A 26,548-nucleotide genomic window follows, 5' to 3' on the forward strand; every position below is an offset into this window, starting at 1 on the left:
GGATAGAGCTTAAAGACGTGGTAGCCACTATCTATTCAAATACCCTCATTTAAAAAAATGTTGATGTCCCTTAAAGAGTGATTGCAATTTATCCAAGAGCTTACAGCTTTGCTTATGATCAAACTAGCCTTTCTGTCTCCTACCCCAATATTCTGTTTCAAGGTGACATTTTATTTTTCACCCCTATGCTCCATACCCCTTGAAAAAAAATATATATGGGGGATGAACTCCCAAATGACCTTATCTAATTGAAAATTTGGCCTTATCTCACCTCCTCTTATATCACATCTAAGACTTTTGACATTTAAGGAAGGCCAGAGGGTGGGGAAGTAGGGAATGAGAGGAGAAAGGATGTCTGGGTGAGAGGAGGCAAGCAGATGAGCTCTGGCTGGCACAGTCTTGGGGAATTCATGGGAAAAACAGAAAGCCTTTTTTTGGTAGCACTGAGCTCAATTCTTGAAGATAATTAAAAATAAATAGGTATTTTAGTGATATCCAGAATTAGAAATTAGTATAGCAGGAAGCAGCCTCAGAGATTAGCCGGGGGAAATGCCTTCTATGGGTGAGAAAGCTGAGTCCCAAGATGGGGCAAATTTACTCCCAGTCAGAGGGTAGGTAAGTGATCAGAAGGGGATGTTTAGAACCAGGTCTCTGAGGACCAGTCCCATTTTTCTGGGTGAAAGTTCTTCAGCTTCCTGGGCAGGGTGTTTAAGAATAATCAATTGTAGAGTCCCCAGCAGGAAGACCCCAGTTGAGTTAAGCTCCTGGCAAGCTTCCTCCTGGTTGAGAGGGCCTGACCAGGAACTGCTTCAGTCATTCCGCCAAACACGTCATTTACCTAAGAAGGCAGAAGGTGAGACAGTCCCGTTGCTGCGTGACACCATGACACTGATGCCGGTCTCTATGAAGGGCACAGAGAAGTCCACCACCTCCGATCGTTCCTCGTTGATAGTGAGTGACCCCACCGCCATGTAGGCCCTCTTCATGACCACCTGCAGAGAAAAGCGCGGTGCTCTGATGAGAACATTCGGGAAGGCAAGGACCACCATGAGGAAAATCCCCAAGGCCCAACAGTGACTGGCTTGTGGGAACGAGTGCATCCTGTTTACTATTTTGTATTTTCTGCACTTCATGAAATGAGCGTCTAAGAAAACATTTAAGTGTAACAAAATAGATGAACAATAAAAGTGGCCGTGCACTCACCTCTCCGATCATACCGTTCCAGGTGCCGTTAATTTTCTTCCCGTGCTTGCCATTGGTAACCAGGTAGAGGTCGTAGGTGAACTTCACAGACTTAGAAATTTTCTTAAGGATGTCAATACAAAACCCCTTGCAGCATTTTTTGATATAGCCTGGCTCTTCATCTGTTTTATTCCTAGCCAGTGGAAGAAAAGAAAGAAAGAAAGAAAGAAAGAAAGAAAGAAAGAAAGAAAGAAAGAAAGAAAGAAAGAAAGGGAAGACGAAGAAGAAGACAAAGAAGAAGAAGAAGAAGGAGAAGAAGAAGAAGAAGAAGAAGAAGAAGAAGAAGAAGAAGAAGAAGAAGAAGAAAAAGACTTTGTACAAAAAGCAAAATGACTCTTTGTTATTAAATCTCCAACCCTAACATGCCGCCCCATAGCCTAATTTATACCAAAGCTGAGAGAGAAAGTAAATCAGACCCTAGAATTACAATATTTTCATTATCTCATTGCATTGAGACACGTCTGCCCACCATTTTTAATGTTTCCTTTGAAGTATAATATGCATCAGGAAACGATGTGGAGCCTAAGGGTTCAGTTGAATGGATTTTCACACACCTAATTCACCCTTTCAGCCAGCACTGGGATTCAGGTGTGGAAATGTTCCCAGCCCCTGAGAGGCTTCTTACTCTCTCTTCCAGAAGCTTCTTACCTTCACCCAAGAGAACCATGATTCTGACTCCTAGCAATGCAAATTAACTCAATTTCCAAAAATTATTCTAAATTTCAAAATTTGGGGACATACTGGCCTAAGAAAACATATGTCAATGCCAAGAGTAAATGTTAACCTCCATAAACTTGAGGTCCCCATCTTTGAGGCCAGGAAAGGCTGAAGGAAGAACCTGACCATAGTTAGCAGTTGTTCTCCTGCGTCATAATTTAAAGAGAACCAGACACTGGACCGCATGGGTGCCAGGGATTTTATAGCTCAATAGCAGATGACAATTTGGATATGACGCCCAGTTCATTCCATGCCTCAGGGTCCCAGCCACCAGGTGCTAATAGCTACGTTAAATCGGACCGTGTCTTGCCACCCCGAGCCCCTGGGGAAGGTGCCGTACTCGGTGACTATGCGTTTCTGGCAGGGAACTGTGTTCCTCATGCAGGTTCCACTGAGGGGGTCCACACTTTCCACAATGACAAATGGCGCCTCCTCCAGGGTCACGATGCTCAGGTGGTCGTCCTCTTGTTCTTCGGTCTCAGGACACATTCGGGGCCACACATAGTACTTCATCTGCAGGGACTTGTCTTTCCACTTCCCCACCTGCACAAGGATAAACGAAAGTCTCAGACACCACCAGCCACAGCAGCTTCTCCCAGCACTGTCTGTCTGAATCTTCCCAGGAAGCTGTTCAACGAACACAAGCAAATGCAAGTATTGTATATGATGGAGAGAAGGCCTTTAAACCATAGGCTCAAAGTGAGACTACTACTACTTGCCCCAATGCAAGAAAGCCAGTCCAATGGGCTCACTCACGCACTTACCAAACACTAAATAAGAGGCTGCTGTGTGATGGGTACCCTGCTAAGCCCCAGAGCTCAGAGAAGCATCAGTCTGCCCTCCATTAAGCCCAGACTCAGGGAAGGAGTCAGAAATGTTGACAACTGTTTCTAGCACTGTGTGGTAAATTCTAGAACCAAAGGCTATACTGAGTACTATTGGAATGCCAGAGTGGAGTGTTATGTGTGGCTCTCGGGTTTTTTTTTTTTGTTTTGTTTTGTTTTGTTTTTTACTTAATTCTAACGAGGAGCATGATAGCAAGAACAGCAAATAGTGTTGGAAAGGTCAACAGGACTGCAGCAAGGAACTGGTGGAATGTGTTCTGGCTTGTAACGGAGATCCAAGGAGGAACGGTGTGGAAAAGTAGGTAGATCTGAACTGGAATCAAATGGTAACTTAGGATGGAAGATTATAGACATGGCTGGTTGGGGAAGGGAATACGTTCGGGCTGCTGATGGTCGCATGGTCAGTGGCCGAGGCAGACAGGCACCTGCTGGTGGTGGGGGTGGATGCCCAGAGATGAGTTGTACCTTTGTGAGCTGCCACACATGGCCACACAGGTGGTCTGCCTCATAGCCAAGGGACCTCATTCTCTTGACTCTACTGTGAAATGTGGGTACCCTCAAAACACACATGGTAGCCTTGCTGTCAATCAACAGGAAAATTGTGTCGGTTTAACTATCTTTTAGAAGAGCCATGTAATTCCATTTTTGGGGGTACTAGGGATTGAACCCAGAGGCATCCTACCTCTATATTATAATTATACCCCCAGCTCAATTTTATTTCTTATTTGGAAAGAGTGTCTCACTAAGTGGTCGAGGCTGGCTTCAAACCTGAGATCCTCCTGTCTTAGCCTCCCAAGTACTGGGATTACAAGCATGTATCGCCACACCCAGCTTTCTAAATCCATTTTTATGACAGAATCATCCAACTTTGTTGGTGGAATCTTGTCCTCATTGTACTAATGCGTTTCATGGAGAAACAGAAAATACTTTTTAATGCTCCCTGATAAGCATCTTCAATTATTACAAGTGATTATGACGTGCAAGGCCCTGCGCTTTCCCAATCTATGATTTCCTTTGTGTAGCAATGCAAAACAGCAGGGCAGGTGAAGTTCCAGAATAAGAAAAGTTCTCAGTTTATTTAACTACAGGAAGCAATAAGAAGAGAACAACTGACAGTAGTCATATATTCCAAACAGGTATGGATTTGCATATTAGGGCAAAGCTCAAATTTCTTCTTCTCTTTGTTTCTGCTTTTGCCTGCACTTAGGTTTCTACCTGGTGCCTTCTCAGATGCACCTAGTCCCGCCCCCCAGATCGTCCCACAGTGCTACTTCTATGCCCGGATGAGCTCTATCCAGCCACTTCCCTGTCTCATTGCTTCATTAGAGTGGGGGGAAGTGATTTAGTGTCCTGGGTTATTTTGTTTGGCACTTGCACAGTTTTTCCCTGCCGTTAACCATGGTGCTGGTTGGTTTTTGCCCTGGTATGTGAATGACATTTTGCTTTTTTGTTCAAAACTATGCATTGAACCAAATGTTTGGCTTTTCTTTCTATGTACAGATGGTCCTTAACCCACGGTGGGGTTACGTCCCATTAAAATCATCGTTAAGTTGAAAATATTGGAAGTCGAAAGTGCGCTTCAAACCCCTAACCTAAGCACAAAGCTGAGACGCACGGCACAGTGCACTGTAGAGTGCTGACTGTCCCCGTGACGATTTCACAGCAGCCTGGGAGCTGTGGAGCCGGCCACTGCCCAGCATCTTGAGAGAGTACTGAAGCACAGGGCATGCACCCAGGAAGAGATCCCGGATGGTTTCTACTAAGTGTGCTACTCCTGAACCATCATAAAGTCAAAATAATGTGAGTCAACCCAACACAGTTGTGAGTCTAGACTGTCTCTGTCAGTCTCCCCTGTATTGTTGATCTTGCTTTTGCTCCAGGTCTGTTTTTCCTCCTATGGCTAAGATCATTTATTACTAAAGCATAAATTTCCAAGTGGTTCCCCAAATGTATACGGATATTGATGTCCTGCTGCAGGTGGGGCTTGGGAAAGAGAAGATTCACCCTGGGGGCTCTTAGGGTTGGATACTCCATCTCCAAGAAGCTAGTTTATTTTAGTAGCCAAAACAACTTATTTTCTTCATGTTCAATGGTGTGAAACAGGTTGGGAAGCCCCGAAATGCATTTTTTTTTTTTTTTGGTGGTACTGGGGTTCCTGGAAGCCCTTCTACCTCTGGGCTACACTCCCAGATCTATTCTTATATTTTTATTTGGAAACAGGGTCTCTTAAGCCAGCACAGGTGGCTTCGAACCTGCGCCATCCTCCTGTCTCCGTCTCCCAAGCACAGGGATTACAAGCGTGCGCCACCACACCTGGCCAAAGTGCATATTTTTATTTATTTCTTTTAGTCCTATTATGTTTCCTCAACAGTACCTTTTGAGTTCTTTTTGTTAAATCCAAATATATTTTCTCCTGCCTCCATTGCTACCAGCCTAGCCCAGAATATCCCAGCATCCTATTCTGAGGTTATTTCAGGAAGCTTGCAGCCACACACAAGGTTCCCTCAGAGTCTGTTGTGGACATTGGTACCAGATGGCTCTCTCAAAACACAACTCTGCCATGTGATCTCTATTTAAAAATTTCAATGACCTCTCCAGCCCTCAGGATTGTCCTCAAATGTCGCACCTAGATGGTCAACGTCTTTGCACTGCATCTTGCTACTTCGATATGGCTAACTTTATTATTTTGAATCACGAGGCCTTCATTTAATTCAGGGAGGGAAGTTGTTGGCATTGGGAACTAGCTGCATTTTCTTTTTTAATAGACCTACTTTATCTATGGGAAAAAGGTGTCGCAAACATAGCATTTTGGCAAAGTCCCTCAAGACATTATTGTGAACAAAATGAACCAGACTATGGATTATCACATACTTTGATAAACTGGAAAGCAGCTTAAAAGTTTACAGCCAAAAACAAGAAAAGTTTGTTTAAGGAATCAACAGCAATAGGGAAAGTCTTTAGTGATAGGTCAAAGGACTCAGTTCTTGGAGGTAGCCTGCATAGTGTTTTAGAAGACAAAACAGAAGCCATGCTCACAAAATTCGAGACAACACAAGGTTAGAGAAAGTAGGAGATATAATAATGCATTGCAGAATCAAGTTTGGGAGAGATATAAAATAATTGGAATAATGGACCTACCCAAGTGGAATGAAGTCAAATAGTATTTATTTAAAAGCTAGCGTTTAGCTCTTTTTCTAAAAAGCAATTGCACAGTCCGGCAAAGGAGATATTTCAATCAACGGCAGCCAATAAAAGCGATTGCAGTAACAAATGGTATATTTATAGACTTACAGCGTCTAGCACACGGGGGTGAAGAGAGGGCACAGATGACTCGACTCTGCTCTCGGTTCATCAGACCACAGCAGGGATCGTAGGTTCTGATCCTAGAATTCTATGATCTACTGATTTTTATTAAATATGCCACTCGCATTTCCTCGACCATAATTTGTTCATGCAGTTCTCCTCCAGCGTGGCCATTTCTACCTTCTGAAAACTAAAACCGTCAGCTAGCTGGATCAAATCTTTGCTTTGCCTCAGTTCAGCTCAGCCAATAGCAGCTCCCCCAACACTATGCCAGGCACTGGGCTGTGGGCTGCACATGACAATACTGGGTAGAATTTAGCCAGGGCTCACTCTGCTGGCCACTGACGTTGTAATCTCATTCATCATCATGAAAAACCTGTGAGATGCTGGACGATTGCCGTCTCGTCCTACAGAAAGGTGCCATGACTGTCCCACATCTCCAGATAAGTGAGCAGCGATCCCCCTGTCAGGGCTGCAAGCTGCGCGGTCTCACTCCAGGGCTGGCTCCTGCCCGTGGCGCTGCTCTGCTTCTCTGACAATGACAGAGGAAGGTAGGTAGGGTCATGTCGTCCAAGGGCAGTCTAGATGGGAAAGACACTATCTATTCACAAGAATATCACGTTAGGCTTTGGCAATTACTGTCCTATAATGTAGAAATAAGTACTCTGGCATTAGAGTAGAAGGGATTGCTTCTGGAAGGATCAGAGAGAAGGCTTGTGGAGATCCTTGTCTTTTAGCCGGGGCCTTGGAATCTAAGTTGACAGTGCTTTAGGTGGAGTTTCACCCCCTGAACTGGGGGGATGGAACCCAGGGGCTTTCTACCTCCAAGCTACACCACCAGCCCTATTTTTTTATTTTTTTTTAAATTTTTGAAACAGGGTCTCACTGAGTTGCAAAGGGCCTCTGTAAGTAGCTGAGGCTGTCTGTGAACCATGATCCTCCAGTCTCAGCCTCCAGGATGCTGGGATTACAAGCGTGCGCCACCACGCCTGGCTTCAGTTCTCCTAATCTCGAAAGGCCTGCTCGGTTTAGCAGAATGTTCTCGATCCGTCTGTCCTGACTGTCAGCTGGATTATGCTCCTGCCTTCCCATGTCCCACTTCAGCTGCATCAGGTTGGCAGCTCAGAACTGGTGTGAAACTGGCATATACTGCAGAACACCAGAGCATTCATTATTTCATGCTATTTACCACCTTCTATAGTGATTTTGGAAAACTTCCTCAGTGATGTGCCTTCTACATAAATTCTGATGTGTTTCAGCATTTGGAGGCCATCGACAAATCCCTAACACTCTCTGAGCCTCAGTTTGCAGACCTGTAAGGATGGGTGGAATTCACAATCTCAAGATCTCTTGAGGACAGGAGCTCTCTAGAGCATGTCTATGTCTATGGAAGCAGAAGTGCTCTTCTTGAAGGAAGGGCGGTGTCTGGTCTGTGTATACAGAAGAGTACCTTGTGGGGAGCCATGATTCTTTTTTTGTTTTGTTTTGTTTTCTCACAAATGGCAGCAATGAGAAGGTAAGTCAACAAATTTTGTGGAGGACTGCAAGAAGGAAATTTTTGAAAAAGACAGATATTACTATGAATATCAGATTCATGATGCCGATGAGTAGGACTCATGCTAGCGGACATTCTTGTTCTTCTGTGGAGCTGGGGAAGGAACCTAGGGCCTTGTGCATTTTAGGGAAGTGCTCTTCCCACTGAGATACACTCTACCACTGCCTGAGATTCTTTTTAGAGCAAGGCAGGTTATAAATGATAAACAACCAACATTAAATTTTAAAAGGACATATTTATGTAGAAGAACGAGATGTTTTGAGCAATTCTTCCTTCAAGGGGAAAGCAGTACGGTGGACATAATATAAATGCCTGCGTTTATAATATGGGAGAATATTTATAATATGGAGAATAGGAATACAGAAAGAAAATCCTGAGCCTTGGAGGAGAAAAACCTAAAAGCTTGTCTAGTGGTCTGATATGGCAGAAAAATTCAGAGAGTAGCAGGAAATGAGGTTAATAAGGAGCTATTTCAGAGAACATCCAATGTGAAACACTGAATGAAGACTTTATAGTCAAGATTAAAATACGATCAGGAAAAATAAAACCTTAAAAAATAATGAAGAGAATGCCTGCAAGGCACTCTGAATTCCTGGGAGATAAACACTAAACAAACATCATTACCACGAGCACATTTAACAGAAACATCTGTCTACAAAAAATTCAGTTATCTGCCAAACTAACATTTAGGAAGATCTCTTGAGGACTGAAATCATCTTTCTCAAGAGAAAAAAAAAATCTTTACCTAGTTTTCTCAGAAACACACGGAGTAGCATTTGCAGGGATCTGGTTCGGTCCTCTTGGTACCGTCTGAACGCCCGCGTGGCAGGAACATTCTCTTTAGAAGGAACTGGACCTCGTCAACCTACACGTGGTAGTCAGGGCTCCTGAGACTTCTCTCATGAACGTTCTAGGGAACCCATCTGTGGTGACTTCAGCCTTCAAAGTCCTTCTGCTAACAGATTTCTTCCATTACACCCAGTGAAATTGTAGCAATTGACACGCTGACAAGGCCACACATAAAGACCACAGGGACCCCGGTCCTCACTGAAGGCTCCGAGCTTGTGCCTTCACCGTAAATAGTAGACATGGCACGGAGGGTGACCTGGCATTGTGAGGAGGGAGAGGGGACGGTGGGCGCGCCTTGCACATAAGCAAAGGCCCTCAGTCTCCCCACACTGCTTCCCTTGCTCATCTGCACACAGTCATTTTTTAAGATCCCAGAACAAAAGCACTTATTACAGCCTCTTTAGGCGTCAAAGGTTATTTTTTGAAAATCAAAGCGTTTTTGTTTCTTGCTTGGGATGACATCTGGGTCTAACACAAAACGCTCGCCACTTATTTTAAGCCTTCGTCTGACTTTTAAAATGCAAAACTGAAAGCTACATGTTGTTTCCCTGAGCAAGCCAAAGGAACAGAGAGTCTCTGCACAGCAGCGGGATTGGATCCTGGACCCCCTTTCTTCCTGAAGAAGTGTCACAGTCAGAGACTCCCGGCTGCCCCTGGGCAGGCTCCCCGGGCGGGATCCAGATACCTGGTGGCAGGTATCAAGGGCCAGAGCCCCTCCGTCCCTACCACACTGTGGTTCCCAGGAGTTTTAAACACCCAGTGTTTGAGAACACTTCCTTTTACTCAATCTGGATTTCCCAGTATCTGTCTCTCCCTTTCTCCCTTCTCTTACAACCAAGTAAACATTAGGGTATATGGCCATTCTCTGTACCCATTCTAAATAAATAAATAAGCAAACAAACAAAAATAAAATATATAAACTTATATGTATATATTTAATTATATATACTTTACTTATTTAAAGATATATTTAATTATATATACATATATATATATATACACATATATTTATTTAATTTTTTTTTGGCAATACTGGGGATGGAACCCAGGGGCATTCTACCTCTAAGCTATACCCCCAGCCCTATTTTCTAGTCTTTTATTTATTATTATTATTATTATTATTATTATTATTATTATTATTAATTTTTGGTGGTACTGGGGTTCCTGGAAACCCTTCTACTTCCGGGCTACACTCCCAGACCCATTTTTATTTTATATTTTTATTTGGAAACAGGGTCTCTTAAGCCAGCGAGGCTGGTTTCGAAGGCTGCACGATCCTCAGGTCTCCGCCTCCAGAATGCTGGGATTACAAGTGTGCGCCTCCATGCCCAGCTATACTTATGTATTTAATAATATATTTATATATTTAATTATATATTCAACAACACATATTTATATATTTAATTATATATTTGATGATACATATTTATATATTTAATTATATATTCAACAATGCATATTTATATATTTAATTATATATTTGATGATACATATTTATATCCTTATATCTATGTGGCTGGTTGTGGCGGTACGCACCCGTGGTCTCAGGTGTGCTGAGGAGGCTGAGAGGAAGATTGCAGGTTTAGGCCAGCCTCAGCACCTTAGGGAGACCTTCAACAATTTAGACCCTGTTTCAAAATCAAATAGGGATGGGGTGTATCTCAGAAGCAGAGCACCCTGGGGTTTAATCCCCAGTACTAAATACATACACACATGCAACTTATATAAATATTGCATATGTGTGAGTGTGCATGCATGTGTGCATGTTTCCCAAATCGGATGGATCATGACACACACACTTTTCTACCACCTGCCTTTCCCTCTTCATTTTAAAGGTTTTCTTCCAACTCAACAGACTTCTGGTCTAGCTCCTCCTCACAACAATACAGCAACCAATAATGGTGAATGTGCCCTGAATTACCCAGCCATACCATTAACAATACGCATTTAGGCTATTAAAAATACAAGTATCCTGGCATTTCTAAAGCATCAATTTCCAGTAATGACAAAGCAGAAAAGAGGGTATGCCTGTGTTTGAATGTTGTGACTGTCTCAAGAATACAAAGGTGTGTGGCGATAGGAGTGGCTCTCGGCAAAGCCTGGGCGCTCCTGGCTTTTCTTCTCAACAGCACCGACTTTTTATCAGTATTAAGTGTGTGCAAGTGCTCCCTCACTGCCAAGGGTTCATCTCCTTGACTCACGCTGAGCCTGAGTACATTTTCCGGTTGCCACTTTATTAAATTTAATATATTTTTATTGGTGCATTGTAGTCAAACATCTCAATGGAATACAAGACTTGTGAGGATATACAAGCACACATCATCCAATTAGCCTTTATCCAATCCCCATCCCATTCCCTCCCCCTCCCTCGATCCCATGCTTGATTTAGTGATTATCTTTGATATATTTGTTTAAGTACATCATGTGCTTTAAAGAGATTCCAACTCCTCCATAGGGCCCTTTCTTCAACTAGATTTCCTCCTATTACCCATTTCTACCTAGTTTTTGCGTATTAGGGAAAGCATCTAATTTTTTATTTTCTGTGATATTTCTCTGTGTATGCTGCATTGCAGGTTCCGATCCCACTCTTGAAAGCTCCGGCACTGGCCTGGCCACCCGGAAGACTCTGATCCTGGCCCAGGAGGCCCCAGCACCAGCCTTGCCTTAAGGCAGGCTCCTATCCCGGCCTCACTGGCTCCAGCAACAGCCTCATTGCATGGCAGGCTCCGATCCTGGCCTTGCTGACCCCAGCACCAGCCTCGCTGTATGGCAGGCTCTGATCCCGGCCTCGCTGGCCCCGGCACCAGCCTCACTCCTCTGCAGGCTCCAGTCCTGGCCTCGGAGGCTCCAGCACCGGCCTTGCCTCATAGCAGGCTCCAATCCTGGCCTTGCTGGCCCCAGCATCCGGTTGCTATTTAGATTTCCCTCTTTTACCCACTAGTCACATCCTATAGTCTAGTCACCTTTGATCACACTGTTTGTCCTTTTTGTGGGAAAAAGCACTCCTGGGGTAGTAGGATAGTTAACCTCTAGCCATCAGACATGCTGGAAATATTGTTCTAACTCTTACATTTATCTTCTGGCTGGGTTGGGCCTTTTTTCTATCATAAAATTTAATTTGAAGCAAATTTTATTTTCCTTTCCTTTTTTTTAAGTACTGGGGGTTGAACCTAGGGAATTCTACCTCCGAGCTACACCCCCAATAGTTTTTATGTTGAAAGAGTCTCGCTAAGTTGCTGAGAGTTTCACTATGTTACTGGGCTGGCCTTGAACTGTGACTCTTTTGTCTCAGCCTCCCAAAGGAGACACATTACACTTATGGGCCACTATGCCCAGCTAAAAGATGTCTTATTAAATAGAGACCTTGATTTCCTATCTTACTTAAAAATAAAATACCCCTGCCGGGTGTGGTGGCGCATATTTGTAATCCACGTGCTTGGCCGGGCGTGGTGGCGCACGCTTGTAATCCCTGCGCTTGGGAGGCAGAGACAGGAGGATCGCGCAGTTTCGAAGCCAGCCACGCATGCTGGCTTAGGAGACCCTGTTTCCAAAAATTTTTTAAAAAATGTAAAAATAGGTCTGGGAGTGTAGTCCAGAGGTAGAAGGGCTTCCAGGAACCCCAGTACCACCAAAAAAAAAAAAAAGTAATCCACGTGCTTGGGAGGCAGAGACAGGAGGATCATGCAGGTTCAAAGCCAGCCTCGCTGGCTTAAGAGACCCTCCCTGTTTCCAAATAAAATATAAAATAGGTCTGGGAGTATAGCCCGGAGATAGAAGGGTTCCATCCCCAGTACCACCAAAAATAAATAAATAAATAAATAAATAAATACCCCACTCTCAATGTGTCCCTCTTTGCTCTTAGGAACTTCTGCTGCAGCTTCTGTGCTCCATGTGTGTCAGAGGGGAAGCTCCTTTCTGCTCAGCCCTTCCTTCCCTTGCTTGGAGCCTGCGCCCTTCCTAGAATGCTCCGTGTCCTTCTCAGCCCCTCTAGAACATCACTATTGCCAGAGTACAATCCCTGATCACCCCAACCCAGAAATAAGTCTCTGTTGTTTAATCTTCCATAACAATTTTGTGGGTCAATCTCTCCCTTTGGCCACTGTATCAAGCTGTTGGCTTTGTTCTGATATGCAAATTCCTGCCTCTGAAAGGGCCTGACATGCCTCGTGGGGAGAACTATATTATTTTATCTCTTGCTGTCCCTGGTACTGGCTTGTGCAACTGTGTTCTCAGACAATTACTGCTGATGTCACTGGGGAGAAGAAACACATGAGGCCCCCATAAAGTCCCTGCCAGATAGCACCCCAGTGATCCTCTGTGAAAAGGACGGAGGAGGCAGAGGGTGCCCCCCTCTCTCTTCAGCCACCCTGAAGACACCTCCACCTCTGCAGACCCAGTTCCCTGTGAATCGCTGAGTCTAAGGGCGCGATCTGCTGCAGAAAGCGCGCGGATGACGAGGCCAGAGCCACAGCATGATGCTCCTTGTCATTTGCACACCCAGTGATGGTGAGGTTTAGAAAGTTGGAAATGTGTTTGAAAGTGGTTTCAGTATTTAAATTCAATCCATGGCTGCCTTTGGCCTGTTCCTGCCTCACCACTGAGGCCCCGCGTGGCTCTCTCTCCCAATGGCACCGAGACATCAGTGGTCATCCTTGCCACACATGCTGTCCCTGGCTGACTCCTGCCTCTCTTGAGAGCCCAGGGAGCCCAGGCACCCATGGCCGCTGCTGGCCACCTGCCTCAAAGCATCCCTGTGTCCACTTCTCCCTCTCTGCGTTTACGGAGAGCGGAAGCATGTGGAAGTGGGGAGATGGAGTCGAATCAAGAGTTGTTGATTCTCTTGGCTTCCAACGGCAGTCGTGGCCGCTGCATATAACACGAGCACAGATGTGATAAGATGAGGGCGATTGTGGCTGTCAAGGACCAGGCCCAGCGCCAGGTGCTTCTCACGGAGGTGTGTCGCTTCATTGTCACCAACTTCCACAAACGCGGGTGCTACTAGTTGCCCACAATGCAGGACGAAAATATCTGAGGCTGGTCAAGGGACCGGGATTTTATCCCTGACCCGTTTGATTCTAGAAGGTTCTTCGGCCATGCCATGTCACCAAGAGAACAGCCCTGACCTCTTCGCTCCTCACAACCTTACTTTTGATCTGAGAGAGGAGAGCGTCTGCTTCAGCCCCACAGCCTCCTCTCTACTCTCACTCCATCTTTCCAGTCCTCATGGTCCTGTCTACAGGGTCCATGGCAAATGACAATTAAGTTCGTGGTGAGTCAGACAGGCAGAATGTGACAGGTGGCAGTAGAAGGCAAGATGCTGAGAAGCTGTGTGACCTACGAGGAGCTACTTAACCTCTCTGTGCCTGGCCCATGGTAGTTGTATGCAGGTGTCTGCCATTTCTCTCCCTTTCTCCTTATTTTACTTATTATTATTACGACTACTAATTTTCTTTTGTGGTACTGGGGGTTAAACCCAGGGACATTCTACCTATGAGCTACACCCCCAGCCCTGTTTTTTATTCCTCGTTTTGAAATGGTCTCACTGAGTTGCCAAGGGCCTCACTAAGCAGCTGAGATTGTCCTCGAACCAAGATTCTCCTGTCTCAGCCTCCCAAATACTGGGATTACAAGTGTGCGCCACCACGCCTATCTACTGCTACTATTAAAAGCAACAACACAATTATTTATTGTGCTTAACTTCCCTTCCAGAAATACCAATTTTGTTGCCAAGTGCCAGAGGGGCAGTCCTAAATAAACCCCAACCTCTCATGCTTTTAACTCAAATCATTTCAAAATGTCGGGGAAAATTCCATGGAATTCTTTTGGGTTCATTCAATATTTTCCTTCCAGTGTAAATCAAAACAGAAACCACAGGAATAAAGCTACCCCTCTGGACTTATCAAAGACCTCGACTCCAAAGGACTCCAGTAAGCCAGGTTCTACCTCTCCAGGAACCCTCCCAGAGACGAGATATTGGAGTGGTCTGTTAATAATTTCTTCAACGTGCTAGAATAGGCTGAGAAACTCAACATGTTTTCCTGAAGTATCTGGCGCCTTCTTGGTACAAGGGTTCGAAACCTCCCCAGATCGACTGGGCATCCTCGGGAGGCAGTCTTCCTGGTCTCTTCCAGGATGCGCAGGAGCTCAAGGACTGAGAGCCGAGCTCTCTTTCCTGGATCCTCCTTCTAAAGAAGGCTTCTCCTCAGCAGCCCCTCGGTGGAGCCCAAGCCACCTCCAGGGCAGACAGGACCCGGCGGGGACCCTCACAGACTCTACCCCGAGGCTCACTTCTCTCTCTGCCTCGTCTTGTTCCCACAGCACCTGGCTGTAGACATGGACGTCGTGCCCAAGGCCGAGGCTGAGCAGGGGTGCTGCAGCCTGACTGGCGGGTGATGGACAGGCTTCGGGGACTCTGTTTTAACATGCTCAGGGGCCTGACCCACAGTCTTCAGCCATCCGTGCTGTTTGTCATCGGGTTATCATGTTCATTACTCTCTGCCTTTAACCTCAGAGGACAGTTCTAAGGGTCAGGCAAAAGTTTGTGATGCCAGACCACCCTGCGCCACTATATTCTGGGCTTGAGCCCTGCCCTGGCAGGGTCTTCAATTCTACTGACATCGTTGTGTACGAAAGGGCCGTGCACATGCGTGCCTGTGTGGCTTCATTAATTCACTCCTCTTACTTTATTCTGATTTGTCATGGTAGTTAAGAAAATAGGCTCTCAGATCAGAAAGGCCTAACTTGAGTCTTGACTCTGCTGCTGTTGGGCAGGTGACATACTTTTTAAATTCTCTATAATGGTTGCCTAGTCTTTCTCTCCCAACCAGCCACGCCCTGCCTCTCTTTGACCACTCTCTCCCCTGCCCTTCGTTTTAGTTCAGTACCTTCTTTCTTGTGAGCCTCCCCTTCCTTAACGGCAGGCCCCATGGGAGGCTCCACGTTAGGGCATGTACCTGTCCACCCCCGAGCCAGCCACAGGGGAGGTATTGAGGGGGGAGTACCTGACTGGCTGGATCACATCCTTGGGAGTCCTGTGCTTAGGACTAAGAGGAGTGTTAAGTCAGTGTCACTACAGTAGCATAGGGTATCACTCGTAAAATTCAGCTCTAGGCAGCCATGTTTCGCTGCCTCTGAAGAGAGAGAGAGAGAGACAGAGAAAAGAAGAAGAAGAAGAAGAAGAAGAAGAAGAAGAAGGAGGAGGAGGAGGAGGAGGAGGAGGAGGAGGAGGAGGAGGAGAGGGAAATAGAGCCAGCATGCATATAAAGGTAACTAAAAGTAAAAGACTCTAGCAGCCATTAAAGGTAACAAGCAAGATAGATGAGAATATCAGTCCAGCAATCATAGTCTGTACCTATAATCCCAGTGCTTGGGAGGCTGAGACAGGAGGATCACAGGTTTGAGGACAACCTCAGAAACTTAGCGAGACTGTCAGCAACCTAGAAAAACTCTTTTGAAAATAAAGAATAAAACTGGCCTAAGGGTGTAGCTCAGAGGTAGAACACCCCTGGTTCAATCTACAGTAACACACACAAGTCCTGATTTCTGGCTCTTTCAGAGGCTCAACCCCATTCCTGTTGTGGATTCTAGTGAAACAGTCTAGTATCTTTAGGAGTGATTTGTCTTGTGCTGGAGCTAGTTCAAGTTGTGTGTCTATCCTTTAAAATCAGAACCGTTTTAACGGAGCAGTGTTTATCTCATCTATTAATAGCAATAGATCATAGCCATTATCATCTTCGTGGGGTTTTGGTGAGGGCTAAATGAGAGAACATCCATAAAGTGCTCTGCAGAGTGCCCAGAACACGGTGAGCACCGGGTGGATGACAGGAGACGCTGGTAGCGGTGGCATTGACCATCATCAGCTTGCTATGTTCATCTCAGGAACCAAGAAGTAGGCCGAGTCACCAGTGATCAGCGGGTTCCACAGGCATTGCTCGATAAGGGCTTCCCTGCATAGGGCCAAAGAAAGAGAAGCAGGAGGCAGCCCCCACGCTAGCCCCAGAGACTTGGCTGAGGCAGGGCCAGCCAGCCAGGGTTCCTACTGTACCAACGGTGACCTGTGCTCATCCTCTACCTGGTCCCCAGGCCCTACAGAGGTTGGCTGGGCGGCCGCAGAGTTAGACTTGCAGCCAGCCTCCCTCTGCAGGTCATTTGGCATCTTTTACTACCTGGTCCAGGTGCCAAACCTGGCCGTCAGGTCTGGTCATTTGCATATCCTCCATCTCCCCTTCTGCTCTTCATGTACCCCTCCCACAAACCCTCAGCCAGGATTTAAGAGCTCAGGAGGTTCCTGTAAGATCCCTACCAACGGGCCCCCCAAGCCAAGCAAGCGGTAGAAACAGGGTCTGAGCCCAGCAGTCTGACACCGAAGGCTTTGCATTTTGCCAATCTCTATATTTCCTCAAATTGTATATGAGGTGCACAGAATTAAAAGAATATATGAGGCAGGTAATAGTAATGCTTAGCACACGGTGCCAATCTGGAATCATCCATCTCTCCTTCTTAGCAGCTCTCTATGTCTGGGACCTTCTATATTATTGAAGGATCCAGGGATTCAAAGCAGAATGGGGAAAAAGCTACCAAGAGGAAACGGTCCACTGTCCAGCATTATCATGGAAGACCCGTGGGAGCTGGGCGTGATTTTACTGCTCTGCAAATGATGCTCTCTGAACTGATTCGCTTCCTTGCTCTGTCCCTGGCCTCCCTATCGGTCTCATCACATCCTCTGTGGTCCTCCTCTGAATTTCAGATGTTCCCAATATGTTTAAAGAATACCTTACTTGAACATATGCAGGAATCTGCCCGTCGATCTTAGACACCCCGGACTAGCACTTCCCTCGAGTGTTGTTCAAGACACTAATAAAAAGCGATACAAATTCTTGCACCTTTAATAAGCCAACCAAGCCAGCACTATCAGGTTCTCATGCAAAATTTTTAAGAGCTAGAAAAAGTAGCTGGACTGGAGCAGGACCTCGTCAGATGAGTCTGCAGAGAGCTGCTTTTTATCACCGCAGGGTGCTCAAGAAAAAGTGTCGAATAGAAAATAATGGAAAGCATTCTGGAAAAGGGACCTATTGCATAAGTATGATGGCAGTCTTTCCCAGGCCACACGTCTGAATGTAAACACCGATAATTATGAATGTGTTTTGCAAAGCAATGAGGCAGTGTCACTGAAAGTGTGATCATTCGGGAAATCTAAGACATAAGATTGTGAGTGTACAAAAGGAAACAAGGCACACACACAGAAATGATGCATAAAACTCACTGAGGCTCCAAGGGAGAACACATGTAAGAGGCCAAAGTTGTTAAACACACGCTCTAACTTTGGAAGATGAGACCACAGAGACAAGAAAAAAAAAATCTTGAGAGCTATCTATCCCAGAAGGTACTGAACTGTTCTTCCCAAGTTACCCTGCCAAACCCACGGAAGTTTTCTCATTCCTAACCCCTTATTTAAGGACAGCCAGAGAGGACTAAATCCCAGACGGTAGCACTCACCCTAAGATTGGCCATGGTCTATCAACCCTGGTCAATTTCAGGGACAAACATATTTATTAAGTATGCAGAAAATAGTTTCTACTGGATGATGTAGGGTATACAAATCCCAAGGATATCTGAGGTCATCCATCTCTCCCTGAAATGCCTCCTGCGACTTAGAAGGATGGGAATAGCAGAAGGATCCCAGGAAAGTGGCAGAGTGCCTCCATTACCAGACACCCTACCACTTGCCTGGATTCCTGAGTTATTCTTTTTTTCCCCACTTTGTCATGGCTTCCCCTGGTTCATCCTCCACTCGGTAGCCAGGGTGATCTCTCTGAAACAGCCCTGATTCCATCCTTCCCCTTCCCCAAGGCTGTCTGTGCCTCCTCACTCCCTACAGAATAAGGCCAACCTCCTTGGAAAAGTACACGTTTCTTTCCCACATTTTTCTTTTCCTTTCTGTCTTTTCTTCCTTTCCTCCTACTCTCCTTCCTCCTTCCACCGCCTTCTTTTTCTCGTACATCTGTTGCCTTTCTGCCCTTGTTTCCTGGTGGTTAATTCCTGCAGGATTCTAAGCTTCTTCACTTTATTTAATAACGGCACGCCATGCTTTTCCTTACCCTAATGTCTTTATGAATGCTGGAATGTTCTATTAAAAATCCCTGGTCTTCTGGACGAACTCATTCTGCCCTTAGGAACCAGCTCAGGTAACAGCCTTTGTTCACCACCATGCCCCTACAGCCGGGCTAGGGGTGAGGTGTTACCCTTCCCTAGCACTTCCAAAATACCATGTGCGTATCTCAATCACTCAGCTTGTCAGAGTACCAAAACATATATATATATATATATATATATATATTGTATATAGTAAACATATACATGTACATATACTTATATAAAATATACATAATACATTATACTTTCACAACACATACATGTACACACACATATGCACATACACACACACCATGGCATATGTATATTTGGTACTAAGGATTGAATCAAAGGGCATTGTCCCTCAGAGCTACGACCTCAGAACTTTTTGTTTTGTTTGTTTTTATTTTGACCATGGTCTCGCTAAGTTGCTAATGCTCTTGCTAAACTGTTAAGGCTGGCCTTGAGTTGACAATCCTCCGGTCTCAGCCTTCCAAGTACTGTGGTTACAGGCATACTCCACCATACCTGGCTCATAGTGTGTTGTATTTAATTGTTTTTGTGTCTGGTCTCTTCTAGTAAACTATGAGATGCTTCATGGCAAGGATTATTATTTTCTTATATCCCTAATGCCTCACAGAGTGACTATTATAACAGTCAGCACTAAATGAATGCCATTTGAACAAATAACTGAAAATGATTTTGAAAAGGAAACTTTGTCCTACTGTCTTGTACAACCTCCTGTCTCACCGATTCTGTGACTTTCTTATAAAAACATGTGACCCATGTAGAGGCGACAGTTCAGTACAACCTGTCCTCTTGAAATGTTGTCGACCACGTCGCAAACACTCAGGCTAGCCTCCTTGAGGGTGGACAAACACATGTGCAGGACAAGGCCCAGCTAAACACCAACGCACAGAGCTAGACACATGCTTAAGGCCATTTTTATTATTTGCCTCAGGCCGAGCCATTGGGCAACTGCAGCCAGTTGGATGGGTGACGTGCCCCAAGACCACCCCGCTGATGCCATGCTAACTATGACCCAGGAAGGGTGACTGACGCTAACTGAAACGTAACACCTGGGGAAAGGGTACCCATATCAGGCAAAACCAAGGAAGAAGATGAGAGGTAAGAGAACCGCTCCAATTAAAAGACAAAATCACTCGAAGGGAGTTCTTTCAAGCTCTTTAATATAAATAAGCACAGTGCCGACATAAGTCCTTAATTGTTGACACGGTTTTAAACAAAGGGTTAGTAGTCCTGGATTTTGGACCAGGCCCTACCACTGACCTGTGAATGTGACAAATCAAATCTGGGAATCTGAGCTGCTTTCTCATCAAAATGGGGAGAGATATAGTCTGTATGGCCTACTTCTATTTAAATCACAAGACTGGTGAAGGAGTTCAAGACACATCAAACTGTCCAAATGTAAGTACTCATATCATTGAAATTAGTTAATAACTTTGGGTTATGACACTTACTAATGATATACTCACGACTTACAAACTGCTGGTAAGGGAGGATGCTACAGACTAGATGTTACAGCAGCTGGGCTTTCCCTATACTTGTTACTGATTTTCTAGTAGCATTTAGATACCCTGTGTATCAGTGGTTATCTCATCAGTGTGTGTGTGTGTGTGTGTGTGTGTGTGTGTGTGTGAGAGAGAGAGAGAGAGAGAGAGAGAGAGAGAGAGAGAGAGAGACAGACAGACACACTGAGGATTAAACTTAGGGACATTCTACTTTTTGAGCTATACCCCCAGCCCTGTTTATTTATTTATCTTTATTTATTTATTCACTTTTTTGTGGTACTAGGGATGGAACCCAGGGGCATTCTACCTCCGAATGGACACCCACAGCCCTATTTTTCATTCTTTATTTTGAAACAGAGTCTCACTGAGTTGCAAAGGGCTTAACTAAGTAGCTGAGGCTGTCTGTGAACCACAATCCTCCTGTCTCAGCCTCCCAAATGCTGGGATTACAAGCATGCGCCACCATGCCCAGCTCTTACTCACTTATTTTGAAACAGGGTCTTACTAAATTGCTGAGGCTGGCCTCGAATCTGTGATTCTCCTGTCTCAGCCTCCCAAGTACTGGGATTACAGGCATATGGCACTACGCTGACTTCACCACCTTTTTTTTCCCTGAGGTGCTCATCTTACCCATCACTATGCAAGTCTCCCTCACCCTTACCCCGGTGTTTATAAATCAAGTTTCACATTGTCTGCTGAAGATCAGGTGGATATGTGGTTGCAAAGCAAAAGTTCAAGATCAGGAGACTGAAAATACATCCAGGCTCTATCTCTAACTAACCCTGGGCCTTGCTCCTTTACCTTGAGGAGACTATCTCTACAGCCTCAGCTAAAATAAAAGGGTGACGGTTATTTGTGAAACAAGATTTGCCAAAAGCGCCCCCACAGGGCTGTGAGAGAGACAATACATGTTCATAACCCGGAAAGTGGCTTGAAAGCAGCTGTCCCCCGTTCAGGAGCAAAATAGTAGGCCTGTTTCCATCCAGCAAAGCATGCCCGATGTCTGGTGGGTGCCATGATGTGCTAGCCACTGGGCTAAGTGGTGGGTTTTGTAGAAGGAAAAATGGGGAGCCTGACATTTGGGGATCGAAGGCGATTTGCCTGGGGGCTCGTAATTAATCCAACTGTGACTCAGTTGGACCCCAATCCTGTGTACCTCACTCTGGTGCCTGGACTGGCACGGTGCTGGGCAGCCTTTAAAAGAAGCCTCCTCAGCCCGCAGGAGAACAGAATTATTGGCGAGGTGGTTTGCCATGAAATAGGGTCACCAGCTTGTGGCTAAAGAAACAGACGATGAAAGCGGTGCTGGGGGAGGAAATGCCTGTTGACAAACACAGCTTAATTAATTAGGCAATTCAGAGGAGGCAGAAGAGGCGGGTTTCCAGATGTCTGACAGGGAGAATTAATTAACAGAAAGGCACCAGTTCCCCAGGCCTCGGGTTCGTGTCCAGACCACTCGGCGGAATTAAATTACTCGCCTCTGTGCAGTGTCCCTCACCTTAAATAAATTGCTCCTCGGCCCAAGCCATTTTAAAAAATACTCATTGAGAATGACAAGTGAACCGAAAAGGCTCCAGTGAGTAAAAGAAGGCAGAGAAGGTTCCAGAACTTCCGGTTCGAGTTACAAAGAGTCAGAATAAAATTCAAGTGAGGCTAGGTAACACCACAAGAATACTTAGAGATGCCACGTCTGCACCGACCGCGGTAAGTCAAGTGGGAAACTTGGGTAAAACTTTAATCCCTACCGGGAAGGCCACTGCCTTGGCCTCAGCCGTCCTCAGTCTACAACAAGAGTGTGTGAGAGAAAGCTTAGTGTCCGCCCTGCTCAATCTTCTCCTTCATTTTGCTTTTGAGGATGAAGGGCAGCTTAGGAAAGAGACGGAAATCCTCTTACCCGAGTCACTGGTAAATAGAAAATACGTGTGAACCAGAGGCATCACAACAAAGCGCGGTGGGTCACCGGGGGAGCCCATCCCTGGCGACAAGTGTCCTCCGCAGCCCTCAAGTGGCGTACGAGTAAAAGTCGCCCTCCGGGAACCAGCCCCTCTTCTGTTTCCATGGTTACCATTTCCTGGGGAGGAGTCTACAAGCACCCCTCATTTGTTGTGTTTTTATCAATGACTTTCCATGTCTCCTGCAGTTGTTGGGGCCTTGTCCTCTGTCTAATTAAGCAGAGGAAGTTAATGAGGTGTGAAGTGACTTTGAGCCGCACAGTAAATAGAGTGCCGTGTGCACCGAGGGGGGAGGGGTCAGGGCAAGAGTCAAGTGACTCTGGAGGGACAAAGGGACACGGTGGAGTTCTGCAGGGAGGGCGGGCATAGATGCAGACTGCAGACTTGGTTTCCAAACAGGCTTCGTATCAACATTGCCTGTACTGCTGTTCCGCAAGCCTATCCCAGAACAAGTACTTGGATCTCTGGGCAGGATGTAGCCTAAGCAACAGTCCCATTTAAAACCTCCCCCAAGTCGGGCATGGTGGCGTACACTTGTAATCCCAGAGCTTGGGAGGCTGAGACAGGAGGATCGCACAGGTTCGAAGCCAGCCTCAGCTACTTAGTGAGGCTCTCAGCAACTTAGTGAGTCCCTGTTCCCAAATAAAATAGAAAGTAGATCTGGGAGTGTAGCCTGAAAGTAGAAAGCCTCTGGGTTCCATCCCCATACCACCATAAGTAAGTAAGTAAGTAAGTAAATAAATAAATCTCCCCCGGGGGATCCTATGAAGTACCAGTGCTGAGAAACACCTGCCACTTCACTAGTGGGATACTGGGGGATTCCAGTTGAGAATCCCTGGCCTGAAAGCACAAAATCTGACATGCTCCCAAATCTGAAATGCTGAGGGCCAGTCTGGTGCTGGTCAAGGGATTTTCAGCCCATGCGCTGGGAGCAGCAAAGGGAGAGACAGACGTTCCTGAGCTGCCCTGCACTCTGCGTTCCTCATTCATTCACAGCTTCAGTCATGCTTTTTGGGCGAGTCGCTCTTGCTGCTGGGATCCATCCCCTTGGAGGGCCGTTGTCCCGTGTGAGTGTGTGGATTCTTTCACCGACTCGGAGCTGAAGGGTTTAGACCTGCCGCATCAGCACCCTGTGGGACTTGTTAGTAGAAATGCAAATTCTCAGGCTTCGCTCCAGACCTTCTGAATCAGCAACTACGGGGGTGGAACCCTCAAAACCCAGAAATCTGGGTTTTAATGAGCCTTGTGCATGCCAACACTTGAGAAACACTGGCTCATACAAGAGGTTTTCCAAAACCGGGGTTTGAATGCATGGCTAAAAGTGTGTATGTGGGGGTACTGGTCATGGGGTTCACGGGGACACATACGCCTTCAGCTAAGGACAGAGGCTGGCAGGGCTTACCTGTGAGTCATCAAGGAACACAGAAGAAAACTCATCCCCTTCTATAAGGAGGATTGTAATATTTACCATGCTCCTCTGCCTGACCTGCAGGGATCAAATGACTTTTGTTTGCTCAAAGAGATCTAATGCCAAACTGGTAAATGCCCACGTTGGAGATTTTCTTTGCTCCTAGGATGGGACTTATTCCATACCTGACCTACCCTACCTGGCCCCACCTTGAATTTTCCTCTTATCAACCCTTAATTATGTATCCTAATGGTCATTAAAAAGATGCATAAAATTGTAAAGAAGATAATTAGCAACTTGATTTGACCTGCAGAATATATTTGCAACGCATACCCAGTCAGTAACACAAGCACCACCCCCAAACCCACCCCCACCTGTTTCTGAGCCTCCCTTGGCTCTGGGCCCTTCTCAGCGCCTACGACACAGCTGCAGACAGGAGGAATGTGCAGAAATGATGGAAGAGCTGGGTCACAGCAGATAATCCATTTATGGATAATAAAAAATGTGTGTCACACTTCACCGACCATGTCCGTCCTGAGCTGCTACACACACAAGAGATCCTTCATACCCGAGATGGATTTCAAAGCAAAATGAAAAACCCATACAATTTAACTGTGTTCCTAATCAAGTTTTAACTCGCCCTAGAATAAAAGATAGACACCAAATCGCTGGCCCACAGATATTTACCGATTGCACGTCTTGTGCCAGTCCACTGAAATCCACAGAGGAAGCAGGAGGGGGCACATAGCTTCTGCTTTCAAGGGGCGTATAATCAAATGGAAGAGAAATACACATGCCAAAAAGCAAATTATTATACCCAGTGAATTAGCTGCAGCAGGCTAAACGCTGTCACAAAGAGTCTGTGAAGATGTATTAGTATTCTGGCCCGATAGACTTCCATGTATATATATTTTGTTTTTTTTTAGTGGTACTGGGGTTCCTGGAAGCCCTTCTACCTCTGGGCTACACTCCCAGACCTATTTTAATTTTGGAAACAGGGTCTCCTAAGCCAGCGTGCGCGGCTGGCTTCGAACCTGCGCAATCCTCCTGTCTCCGCCTCCCAAGCATGGGGATTACAAGCGTGCGTCACCACGCCCGTCAGACTTCCATATTTTTGTTCATGTGACTGTGCTGAGGTCAGCAGGGCAACCTCCTCCATGCAATCATTTGGGAATTCTTGCCAATGGAGATTTTGTCATCTCCAAAGTTCCCCAGAAGTTTGCATTCCAGCTAGCAAGAGAGTGAAGGAGCGTAGCTGGTGGTCGTGCTGGCTTGGGGAGACTCTATGGCCTGGCCTGGGAATGACACCGCCACTCCTGCTCACAACGACACCGGCCAGGTGTCTGTCACATGGCCACACCAACTCTGAGAGGGGCTGGACGAGTTCATCCATCCACCAGGAAGGAGGACAAGCAGGTTTTGGTTGACCAGTTGTCAGTTTGGGCCATAGCAGGCGTGGTTGGGTGGCTTGGGAAGGTGTGTAAGGCTGGTCAAGACTAGTAAAGGCACTCCTTACAATAGCCTTGTCTTGTTCTGTTGTTTCTCAGGATCATAGACTGCCTTTGTAACTTCTGAAGATCCCACAAAGATCCCATCATCTGTATTCATGATTGCTTCCTTGATGTTTTTTCCCAGAGCTTTGTGGAACGCTAGACAGTCTAGACAGTCCGGTCCAAGGGTAAATGATCCCGGAGGCTATGGAAGAATTTAGCACGGGTGGGGCAACAGCCTTCAAGTGATACTGCTCTGGCCTCTGCTTCCTCTCAGGAGCCAGTGACTCCTTTCCCAAAGCCAGTGCATGGAAACCACTTCGGTGTTGGCGCCTGCCAGAATTGATGGGTCTCCTTTAGGGACGAGGATCCATTTTTACTCAACATAAGTGCACATTCTGGTGTCTGGTGAGACGTTGATGCTAAGAGGAGATTTAAAGATAACAAAGTGTGAAGAAATATGGAGAGGGCTTCTTCACATAGAAAAGAGAGGAGGGTGGAACGTAGCTGGTTGGAAACGGGTTGTTCGCATTCACTTCTGTGTTTTGACAAGAGAGGGATCTCAGTAGATCCCCTTTACCAGATCCCGCTGGGTGAAGAATGGATGCTCACTTCCCTTCTCTCACGCTCTGCTGCCATATTCTTCTCAGTTGAGGGTTTGGGGGAAGGCAGAGGAGAGGGGGATCCAGCACACAGCTGCACTTGTACCCCCGCTGCTCTTCTGCAAAGATGCCTTTTCTAATTGGAGTCAACACCCAGCATCTGCAGTGTCTGTGGGAAACACCAGCCAGAAGTAGTCATCAAATACAGAGCCTGAGCACAGGGGATTAGCGACAATGTGAATGTGGGCTCTGTCACTTGGGGCCCCGGATCCTGCCATTTGCTCGCTTCAAGCAATGCGTTCTGCTTCCTTCAGACAGTTATCAGCAGCGAGGAGCTGAGTGTGTGTCAGGTTCCCACACACCATGCTGGGAAAGGCATTCTGCCTCTCTGGCATTCTGTGATGGAGATACAAGCTCAGGGAGAACATGCCCGTACTGATGTCTATAATTAGAGTAGAAGGCCTTGTTCTTTCCCCCATTCAATCAATATTACTATGAGACTGCTATGGTTTGACTGTTCCCACCAAAACCCATGTTGAAATTTAATCTCCACTGTGAAGTCTTGAGCGGATGGAACCTTATTCCAACTGTCCTATTTAGAGGTGAGACCTCTGGGAGGTGACTGTTGTCAAATGAGCCATAAGGTCGGGTCCTCATCCAATGAGACTGTGGCTTCATGAGGAGAAAGGAGGTACCTGACCAGGACACTCAGTCCTTCTTAACGTGTGGTTTCCTGCGCCACATCAGGACTGTCAAGCGTCCCCTCCAGCAAGGACCACACCGGATATAGCTGCTCAATCTCGAATGCACCAACCTTCAGCATTATGAACCCCAAAGCCTCTTTTCTTTATAAATGATCTTGTCTCTGGTATTCAGTTATAGCAACAGAAGAGGAACTAAGATGACAACTGCCAGGAGACAG

The 26,548-nt window shown here is 46.0% G+C and overlaps 1 protein-coding gene across 1 annotated transcript in view; it reads right to left on the reverse strand.

The window, feature by feature from the left end:
* The window catches only part of GRIN2B (glutamate ionotropic receptor NMDA type subunit 2B), a gene marked incomplete at both ends in the record, with an annotated part of 310,803 nt that overhangs the window by 47,039 nt on the left and 237,216 nt on the right, over positions 1-26,548 (reverse strand). Inside the window, 3 exons of the mRNA XM_080705698.1 lie at positions 839-992; positions 1,204-1,375; positions 2,300-2,502. Of these exons, the coding sequence (XP_080561824.1) occupies positions 839-992; positions 1,204-1,375; positions 2,300-2,502 (529 nt within the window). The remainder of the gene's footprint in view (positions 1-838; positions 993-1,203; positions 1,376-2,299; positions 2,503-26,548) is intronic.

This window comes from Muscardinus avellanarius (genome assembly GCF_963383645.1).
Source record: "Muscardinus avellanarius genome assembly, chromosome: 11".
NCBI lineage: Eukaryota > Metazoa > Chordata > Mammalia > Rodentia > Gliridae > Muscardinus > Muscardinus avellanarius.